This window comes from Trichogramma pretiosum, unplaced genomic scaffold (genome assembly GCF_000599845.2).
Source record: "Trichogramma pretiosum strain Unisexual culture from Peru unplaced genomic scaffold, Tpre_2.0 scaffold4, whole genome shotgun sequence".
NCBI lineage: Eukaryota > Metazoa > Arthropoda > Insecta > Hymenoptera > Trichogrammatidae > Trichogramma > Trichogramma pretiosum.
Genome location: NW_019641688.1, coordinates 134042 through 144547, shown reverse-complemented (window position 1 = coordinate 144547; position 10506 = coordinate 134042). Strand labels below are relative to the sequence as shown.

The 10506-nt window shown below is 35.9% G+C and overlaps 2 protein-coding genes across 19 annotated transcripts; one reads left to right on the top strand and one right to left on the bottom strand.

Annotated features, from left to right (window-relative positions):
* The first annotated feature begins 262 nt into the window (after window positions 1-262).
* Window positions 263-4591, top strand: LOC106656340 (S-phase kinase-associated protein 1-like). Its single transcript, XM_014377285.2, has 3 exons — window positions 263-390; window positions 3310-3639; window positions 3756-4591. The coding sequence occupies exons 2-3, from the start codon at window positions 3310-3312 to the stop codon at window positions 3903-3905; spliced, it is 480 nt and encodes a 159-aa protein (XP_014232771.1). The 5' UTR covers window positions 263-390; the 3' UTR covers window positions 3906-4591.
* A 1589-nt stretch (window positions 4592-6180) lies between these two features.
* LOC106656339 (uncharacterized protein PF11_0213-like) lies at window positions 6181-10106 on the bottom strand. Of its 18 annotated transcripts, none has more exons than XM_023461664.1 (16): window positions 9886-10104; window positions 9598-9654; window positions 9456-9512; window positions 9318-9374; window positions 9176-9232; window positions 9034-9090; window positions 8892-8948; window positions 8755-8817; window positions 8599-8655; window positions 8443-8499; window positions 8302-8358; window positions 8150-8212; window positions 7992-8048; window positions 7837-7896; window positions 7682-7738; window positions 6181-7596 (listed from the first exon to the last, which is right to left on the bottom strand). In XM_023461664.1, exons 1-16 carry the CDS (start codon window positions 9946-9948, stop codon window positions 6481-6483), a joined length of 1992 nt encoding a protein of 663 aa, XP_023317432.1. In that variant the 5' UTR covers window positions 9949-10104; the 3' UTR covers window positions 6181-6480. The 18 variants fall into 18 exon arrangements, with proteins under 18 accessions (XP_023317432.1, XP_023317434.1, XP_023317433.1 ...); XM_023461666.1 differs by having other exon boundaries at window positions 8755-8814; XM_023461665.1 differs by having other exon boundaries at window positions 8150-8209; window positions 9886-10102.
* Between the last annotated feature and the right edge of the window lie 400 nt (window positions 10107-10506).

The following is a 10506-nucleotide window of genomic DNA, read 5'->3' as shown; positions in this document are numbered from 1 at the left end:
TAAACAAATAAATAACGAAACTTAAGTGTTAAATTTACTATTGTCCACAGACCAATTATGAAACAATCATGATAATTATTTTTTTGTTTTAACTGAATAGCGCGACAATAATATTTTTATCTTCAAGACCTCAAAGTAAAGAAATTTTAATTCAACAAAATTTTTTACAATAAATATTAAAATTTTTTATTTTTGCACGAATTTTAATTTCACGCTTATCTTTGGGTCTTGATTTTGAAAGTAAGTTCACGCGTACGATTCACGGGGCACGTTGTGGTTCTGGGCTGTAAATAAGACGAAAAGTAAATACAATCTTCATTGTGAAAGGAACGCTCGACCAAGCCTTGCGGAAAATTGAATATTTGAACAGCAACACCAAACTCAATCAAAGTAAGCTAAAAATAAATATATTCGTTAATAGTTTGAGGGTGAATGGTGCGGGAATTTTTATCGCGTCAATCCAAAACAATCCATCAAAAAATAGGACGATTTTTATTCCAAAACGGGGCCTGTAAAGTCGTTACAATTAATTTTATCCCATAACTTCGATGAGACTCAGTAAATTTTCTTTTCTTTCGACTTACGCTATAAATTTTCTTTATATGTATGTATCCCACTTCGCGCATGAGCTACTTATAATTAATGTTCTTCAACCACTTCGATTAGACTCCGTTGACTTTATTATATCCGACTCGCGCGTTATCCTCAGTCTATATTGTCTCTTATGTACCTTAGTAAATTGCGTGCTTAGGGAACGTAAAGCTAGAAAGCCTCAGAGCACCTTTAATTATCAACTGAAGCAAATCTAAGGTGTTTAAATTCTAGAGGTTCCTCGTGGCTAATCGAAAATGTGAAGGTGAAAATATTTGATCAAACCTCATCGGATGAAGGAATTATGAGGGGACAAACTGGTGTTAAACGTTTAAATTTAAAAATAGCCGTGTAAATCGAAATAGTTGACATTTTCTTTTTATGATAGTAAAATATTTTCATTCTACATCTGATTGACCAAGAACCACTTCTGCCCAAGCTCTGAAATCCCAATTACATTAGGGTCAAAATAATACTTTTTTACAAAACCGTGCGCACGTATGTCACCGATCTTGACGCGCTTTTGGTATGTTATAGTACATGGTAAAAAGGTCCCAAAAAAAAATTTTTAGACCCCCTCCCCCCTCCTACCCCCCACTTCCGGTATAAACGTCCATTTTCGATCTATATTTTTTCTGAGGACATGAAGCAAGTAAAAAATCTGAAAAAATTCATAAAAATACTTTTCCACAATCCAAACAACCTTGAATTTTTTCAGATTTTTTGAGTGCTTCAGGCCTTCAGATAAAATCATTGAAAATTTCAAAAATCGAGATACGGCGGTATGAGCCGATGTAGTACTCGGAAATTTTTTCAGTTATTTTTCGCATTAAAAAACATAACCTCAATTTTTTTCAGATTTTTTCAGATTACCTAACGCACCTTTTGAAGCCAAAAACCGATTTTTTTGACGAAAATAATTTTTTTAGGACAGTACGGAGCCTCGAAAAATCTGAAAAAAATTTTTTCTTGTTTTTTTCATCAAAATACGTAATCTCAAATTTTTTCAGATTTTTTAATTGAAGGCGATAGCTTCTAGGGCCGAAAAATGCTATTTTTAACAAAAAATGGTTCCTAGAACCCGATGGTTCCGGTGAAAAAATTTGAAAATATTTTTTTTGAATTCCTTGTCAAATTTTAATAAATTTTGACCGTTTCAAAAGTTCGATTGAAGCTTCCTAGCTCATTTTAGAGCAGGACAAAGATTAGTGCAAAATATCTGAAGACGTTTCTGAAGACATTAAGGAATGATAAAACTCGTTTGATGCTCTAAAATGAGCTAGGAAGCTTCAATCGAACTTTTGAAACGGTCAAAATTTATTAAAATTTGACAAGGAATTCAAAAAAAATATTTTCAAATTTTTTCACCGGAACCATCGGGTTCTAGGAACCATTTTTTGTTAAAAATAGCATTTTTCGGCCCTAGAAGCTATCGCCTTCAATTAAAAAATCTGAAAAAATTTGAGATTACGTATTTTGATGAAAAAAACAAGAAAAAATTTTTTTCAGATTTTTCGAGGCTCCGTACTGTCCTAAAAAAATTATTTTCGTCAAAAAAATCGGTTTTTGGCTTCAAAAGGTGCGTTAGGTAATCTGAAAAAATCTGAAAAAAATTGAGGTTATGTTTTTTAATGCGAAAAATAACTGAAAAAATTTCCGAGTACTACATCGGCTCATACCGCCGTATCTCGATTTTTGAAATTTTCAATGATTTTATCTGAAGGCCTGAAGCACTCAAAAAATCTGAAAAAATTCAAGGTTGTTTGGATTGTGGAAAAGTATTTTTATGAATTTTTTCAGATTTTTTACTTGCTTCATGTCCTCAGAAAAAATATAGATCGAAAATGGACGTTTATACCGGAAGTGGGGGGTAGGAGGGGGGAGGGGGTCTAAAATTTTGTTTTTGGGACCTTTTTACCATGTACTATAACATACCAAAAGCGCGTCAAGATCGGTGACATACGTGCGCACGGTTTTGTAAAAAAGTATTATTTTGACCCATTAATTTTTTCATAATACTAAATATTGCAATTGGATTTACTTCCCAGACGATTCTGACGTGAGTTTTTCATCAATTTTGATTTAAGGGAATCTTTAGAAAAATTCCTTCATCCACTTGAGCGGAACAGAATTTGGAAAAAAATTGTTGCTTCTTTTCCAAGAGCTTAAATATAGCATTTAGTGATTGATGAAAAACTTACGTCAGAATCGTATGGGAAGTAAATCCAATTGCAATATTTAGTATTATGAAAAAATTAATGTAATTGGGATTTCAGAGCTTGGGCAGAAGTTGTTCTTGGTCAATCAGGTGTAGAATGAACATATTTTACTATCATAAAAAAAAAATTTCAAATACATCAATTCATACGACTATTCTTGAATTTCAGCTTTTAACACCAGTCTGTCGCCTTAATCTAAAGTTTTCTAAGAAAGTTATAGATATTCTTTCTCGATTACGATCGTGTTTATAGGAAATTTAATAGAACCGCGATCAATTTTTGAAATTTTGGATCTGGAAATTTATTTTATCTTATATTCCAATGTTAAACATGGATCGTTGTGTCATATGATGAAATAAGCTCTGCCTTCATAGTACCCACCAACATCTCCATTTTTCAATAACACGCGGTTAGAAAATTATAATTTATGAATTCCTTTTCTGAATCAATGGAATAAATGTAAAGCATTTGACTAATATAGTTTTTAATTTTATTGCAGATGACAATCATCCGCTTAAAAGGTAATGATGAAAAAATTTTTGAAGTGGAGTTAGCAATCGCTAAGCGCTCATTAGTGATACACGAAATGATTGAAAGTTTAGGCGATGAAGACTTGGAAGAGCCTCTTGTTCTATCCGAAGTTAAGTCTGATATTTTAGAAATGGTTATTAAATTCGCTACTTATCATAAAAATGACCCAATGCCAGATAAAGACAACAAAAAAGACAAAGAAGAGAATCCAAAGAGAAGACAATTGAACAGGAGAAAAGGATTAGATCAAATATCGGAATGGGATCAAATATCGAAATGGGATAAACAATTTCTCGAGGTACTTGAACAATATTAAGTTTAAATATTCTTATTATTGGAATCCAAGTTGAAAGTTTAAATTTAAAATTAGAACTTAAAAACGAACGAGTAAAAATTATAATTATAATGTTACAGGTTGATCTCGACACTTTATATGACCTTATCAAGGCAGCCAATTTTTTAAATATGCCAGATTTAGTAAAACTTACATGTAAGAAAGCATCAACGCTCGCTAAAGGAACAGATCCACATAAAATTCGGAGTAATCATACATTTCAAAATTAATTTTGGAGATATCAATTTTTATACCAGCTTCAGGAGCTCCACCTCTACCTCACACTGATAAAATATTTATCATATTACTTCAAACTCGCTCGGATTCTGGTCAAGAATCGAATAATTCTCACGTATATTCCAAAAAGTTTTCTCAGTAATATGGTCAAATTTTCTATCAGTGCATAGTGCACACTCTATTAAAGTACCCATTTACATATGCGGCAGACGTAACCTTAAAGCAAATTCATTCTTCTTTACTGATATGGGAAGAAAACAATATCTACAAATTTTCATGTTATCGTCACAGAGCACGTGAATTTTTTTAATTTATAAAAATATTATGAACAGTAATAAAAAATAAAGAGGTGACCGGGGCTATGAGTGCGCACGTTTCGAATCTCTGATTCTACAGCAGAAATCACAAAAAACAAAAATGATTTTAATATCAGTGATTATTTTTTTAACAGAACTTCATTAATGTGTTGAAATTTTTTAAAAATAATTTATAATATAAATGTATTTAAAAATATTAAAATGTTAATAAGACGATGCATCTATCGCCGGACATTTAATTTTTCCACTATTAATTGAGATTTTATCAGTTTACTAAACTCTTTTTAGATAGTTACAACAATATTTTAAACAAGCATTTTATAGATAATTAATTTATGCATAATTAATCCTTTTTATAGATAATTATTTTATTATGTATAAAGTGAGTGTATAAAGCGAGAAAAATTATTTTATAATTTACAAATTTTTTAGAATAAATTCTTATAGTGGCTTTTGAATTTCTCAAATTTATTTTATATCTTCAATAACTTTTAAATTTTTTATAAATTTTTCTCATATCAGATTCGTCATGGCTAATTTCCATTCTTTTTCTTTCTATTCGGATTTCTGTTTTTTTTTTCTTTGTTCCTTTAAATCGTTTTCATTTTTTAACCTTTAAACTTTTTGTTAAAACGATTACTTTATGATCAAATTTGCAAATATCATCCTCATCCGCAACAGCAACCAATGTATTCACTTGGAGACGAACTGGTAACTTGGTCACATTATTACCCAGCAACAGTAACTACTGGTGTCTACCAATGATATGATACCCCAATGGAACTGATTCTGCTGCTACTTTTTGCCGGGCATGAAGATTCCGAGCGCGACGATGTCTCTAGCTGCGCGAGCAGCGTCGACGAGAAAAGATATTACGAGAGGAAATTATCCCCGACGACGATCGACAAGAGCGACGGTTTCGTTCGAGGTAAGTGGATGAAAACAATGAGAATTAGATATTTTTATGTTGCCATTTTAATTGCTTAGAGGCTCTTCGAAAATAGGTAAGATCATAACTATTGATCCATAGAACAAACTGTATATTTGTTCTAAAACACTTTCCCGTAGATAAGCGCTCTGTAATTTCTGGCACGCGTTCAACTGTAGGCTAATATATGTAATATATGTATTTTCAGTTAATGATTTCGTGAAACGAAAAAAGCGTCTATACGTTTACGCCGCCATTGGAGCGATGTCAATCGCTATAATCGTCGCCGTAACGCTACCGAGATCGATTAGTGAATCGATCGACGAACCTTCGGATATTTAAAGATTATTTTTCATTCATTATGAAGCAAACTTCTTAATGATTTTTGAAAATAAAATTGAAATAAAATAAAAACCCAAGCAAATTATAAATTTAATTTTTTTTAAATTTATTTATTCGAGTGATATAAAAAATGGTTTGCAACATTGGTCCGCAGAGACATTTGCGATAGTATAACGATTATCAGTCTACTCACTGTACGTTTAATTTTTTCGTATTTACTTCATACTCCTCTACCAGAAGCCCCTAAAGGACTAGTCAAATGAAACATTAATAATATTATCAACATATTTTTACATAAACTTTCTTTTTTATAAGCTACTCTTATAAAATCTTTATAGTATATTTTGCAACAAGTGCGCGAAGCAGTTGACTCATCCAGGAGTTGTTTTCACCCGAGCGTAGCGAGGGTGCAAAGACTCCTGGGTGAGTCAACTTCCTCGCGGACTAGTTGCAAACGATATTTTTTAACTCTGCTTGCGTGAAACTAGGGTTATCTGACGCTTTAAGGTTAGAAAACCCGTGTTTCGCGCACGCAGTGTTAAAAAAATACTTTTGCACACTCATATTCGCAACACTTGTCAGTTTAAATTCAAACTTCAAACTAGCTCAAATTGTCGTAAAAGAGTGGATATAATTTGAAAAATGTTTTAATTTCATAGGGAAATCAATGTTTAAATGTTATAAGTGTTGAAGAAGTAAATACATTTTTATGGCTTATTAAAATCGATCGTAATTATTTATCATGTATCACACATGCGCTATACAAAAGTCAAATTTACAATTGGTTAATAGTCTCTTACATACGTTCTTGATACAACATAAATATATTATATTATATAAAAATAAATCATAACCGTTAAGATAAAATTACTAAAGATATAATCGATCTTCCTCGCTGGAAAATCGATGTCACATTCTGAATGGCTCTTCGAGGCTAATTCTTCATTGACGTCCTTTTTTATCCTTTTTCGACGAGTTTTTTTAAGACTTGTGAGCTTTTCCTTCCTTTCTGCTCTCATCGTCAGACACGGGAGTTTCTACATTCCCTTCTCTCGCTTCTACTGGCCGAGGACTTTCCTCATTCTCTTCTCCAGCTTCTACTGGCCGAGAATTTTCCACATTCTCTTCTCCAGCTTCTACTGGCCGAGAATTTTCCACATTCTCCTGGGGGCTCTGCTCGATCAGTTTCCACGTCAAATTTATAATTTTAAAGACTACCTTCATCTCTTCCTTGATGTCCTCCCTTGACGCTTGAACGTTGATTTTGTAACGGTTCTCCCCGCGCTCCTTCGAGCTGGTCTCCGCCTCGACCTCCGCATTGCACTTCTGGCAGTGAACTCGGAAGATCACGACGAGGTTGTCGACGCACCACTCAAGGACGTGTCGCAACGACAGCGGAAGCTGACAATTTTCGCACCAGAGCTTATTCGCCAGATACTCAAGATCGACGATAGTGCGGCCTTCGACGGGTGTGTAAAGAGGTTTATATTTATCCTTCACGTTCGGAGCTTCTGTGGATGTCGCGATCGCAGAAGTTGAAGCCGTCGTCGCAGAAGTCGAAGCCATCGCCGTAGAGGTCGGAGCCGCCAATGAATCTGAGTCGCTTGCCATTGACTTCGAGCAATTTCCTTGTGAAGTTGAAGAGGTATCCGATTCTGAGTCGTTTGCCATTGAGTTCGAGCCGTTCCCAATCGATTTCGAGCCTTTCCCATTCGATTTCGAGCCTTTCCCATTCGATTTCGAGCCTTTCCCATTCGATTTCGAGCCTTTCCCATTCGATTTCGAGCCTTCCCCATTCAATTTCGGAGGTTTCGGTATGTAGTCAGGGCAGTTGGCGCTCGTCGGTACAATGCAAATTGCCTTGCACTTCTGGCACTCCACATTGAAAATCCTGACCAGGAGATTGACCTCTGTGCTCTCGATGTGCTTGAGCGAGATCGGAAGGTCGCATTCGAAGCACCAGAGCCTGTCCGACAGCGTATGCAAGTCGACGATGTCGTTGGGATTATTCTGTTCGGCGATGTCGTTGGGATTATTCTGTTCGGCGATGTCGTTGGGATTATTCTGTTCGGCGATTTTTTTGCTAGATTGACCCTTCTGTTGGCACAAAAAAATAAAAATAAAGTAGAAACAAAAAAAAATCGTCTCGCCTCTGCGTTGATGTGCGCGACGTTGTACCAACCTCGTTTGACACGTCAGTTCCGTTCTGTTCGGCGATTTTTTTGCTCGATTCACCCTTCTGTTGGCCCAAAAAAATAAAAATAAAGTTAAAGCGAAAAAAATCGTCTCGCTTCTGCGGGGATGTACGTGAATTATTGGGCATGGTATTATACCAACCTCGACTTGCATGCGGGTTCGTTTTCGTTTAGCAGGGGGTCGCCTCGATATCTTGCTGTCCTGCTTGAAAACAAAAAAGAACAATAGAAACCAAAAAATAACGTCTGGCCTCTGCGGTGAAGTAGGCGAAAAAATTTGCTCCATATTTTACGAACCTTGACTGTCGTGTCCATTTCGTTCTGTTCGGTGATTTTTTCGCTCGATTCAACGTCCTGTTGGCACAAAAAAATAAAAATAAAGTTGAAGCAAAAAAAAATCGTCTCGCTTCTACGGTGATGTGCGTGAATTATTTGACACACGGTATTATACAAACCTCAACTTGTGTGAGGGTTCGTTTTCGTTTAACCGGGGGTTGCCTCGATATCTTGGCGTCCTGCTTAAAAAAAAGAAACAATAAAAACCAAAAAAAAGCGTCTCGCCTCTGCGATGATGTACGCGAAATAATTTGCTCGATATTTTACGAACCTCGACTGTCGTGTCCGTTTCGTTCTGTTCGTCGATTTTTTCGCTCGATTCAACCTCCTGTTGGCACAAAAAAATAAAAATAAAGTTGAAGCAAAAAAAATCGTCTCGCATCTGCGTTGATGGGCGTGACATTATACCAACCTCGTTTGACGCGTTAATTCCGTTCTGTACGTCGATTTTTTCGCTCGATTCAACCTCCTGTGGGCACAAAAAAATAAAAATAAAGTTGAAGCAAAAAAAAATCGTCTTGCCTCTGCGTTGATGTGCGCGAAATAATTTGCTTGATATTTTACGAACCTCGACTGTCGTGTTCGTTTCGTTCTGTTCGTCAATTTTTTCGCTCGATTTAACCTCCTGTTGGCCCAAAAAAATAAAAATAAAGTTGAAGTAAAAAAAAATCGTCTCGCCTCTACGGTGATGTGCGTGAATTATATGACACGGTATTATACCAACCTCGACTTGTGTGAGGGTTCGTTTTCGTTTAACCGGGGGTTGCCTCGATATCTTGGCGTCCTGCTTAAAAAAAAGAAACAATAAAAACCAAAAAAAGCGTCTCGCCTCTGCGTTAATGTGCGTGACGTTATACCAACCTCGTTTGACGCGTTAAATCCGTTCTGTACGTCGACTTTATCGCTCGATTGAACCTCCTGTCGGCACAAAAAAATAAAAATAAAGTTGAAGCAAAAAAAAATCGTATCCCCTCAACGTTGATGTGCGTGACGTTATACCAACCTCGTTTGACACGTCAGTTCCGTTCTGTACGTCGATTTTTTCGCTCGATTCAGCCTCCTGTCGGCACAAAAAAATAAAAATAAAGTTGAAGCAAAAAAAAATCGTCTCGCCTCTACGGTGATGTGCGTGACGTTATACCAACCTCGTTTGACACGTCAGTTCCGTTCTGTACGTCGATTTTTTCGCTCGATTCAGCCTCCTGTTAGAACACAAATATAAAAATAAAGTTAAAGCAAAAAAAAATCGTCTCGCCTCTGCGTTGATGTGCGCGACGTTGTACCAACCTCGTTTGGTGGGTCAGTTCCGTTCTGTTCGTCGATTTTTTTGCTTGATTCAACCTCCTGTTGGCACAAAAAAAAAAATAAGTTGAAGAAAAAAAAATCGTCTCGTCTCTGCGTTGATGTGCGTGATGTTATACCAACCTCGTTTGACGCGTCAATTCCGTTCTGTACGTCGACTTTATCGCTCGATTCAGCCTCCTGTTCGAACACAAATATTAAAAAAAAGTTAAAGCAAATAAAAATCGTCTCGCCTCTGCGTTGATGTGCGCGACGTTGTACCAACCTCGTTTGACACGTCAGTTCCGTTCTGTTCGGCGATTTCTTCGCTCGATTCAGCCTCCTGTTGGCACAAAAAAATAAAAATAAAGTAGAAGCAAAAAAAATTGTCTCGCCTCTACGGTGATGTGCGTGATGTTATATCAACCTCGATTGCCGCGTCAATTTCGTTCTGTTCAGCAATTTTTCGCTCGATTCACCCTTACGTAGGCTCAAAAAAATGAAGTTGGAGCTAATAAAATCGTTTCGCCTCTACGGTGATGGGCTCGATTACTTTGCACGTTATAATACCAACCTCGATTTTTTTCTTCTCTTCCTCCTGCCACCATGCATACAAAAGCTTCTTCTTCGGCATCATATTTTTGTCTGCTATTTTTTGATTATCGTAATTGTAATAACTGATTGACACGAATTAAATGTTTTAACGCCTGAAATAATTACATGCGACCGTCGTTTTTCAGCTCGGATCATTGACTACTATCGCTGGTGAGAGAGGCTGTGCTGTCAACAAACCAATTCTATCGGTGGAACAAGCGATTCAATAACAACAAGACTCGCGTTACAAGGATGGAATCAATAATTTTATCCAATTTTAAGTTTCATTAGTCGAGAAAGTTTTGTACTTATTTTTTCGAATAGCGTTACAAACGTAAAAATAAGAAAAACGCACTGCCCTTAAAAAAAAAAAAAATTTGTAAAATCAGACATTATAGTGAAAGTAAACGTTCGCTGAATTTCGTGATCGAGGTTCTGTTCCGTTTTATTTCGCATAACTGCACACAAAATGCAAATTATTAAAATCAACCATCGCCGCCACTACATGGCGAGTACAATCCACCTGTTAATCTGCAAGTGGCAAAGTCAAAATAATTATAACTATGACACACATTTTTTTAATCTACTTGTCCTTTCGTTT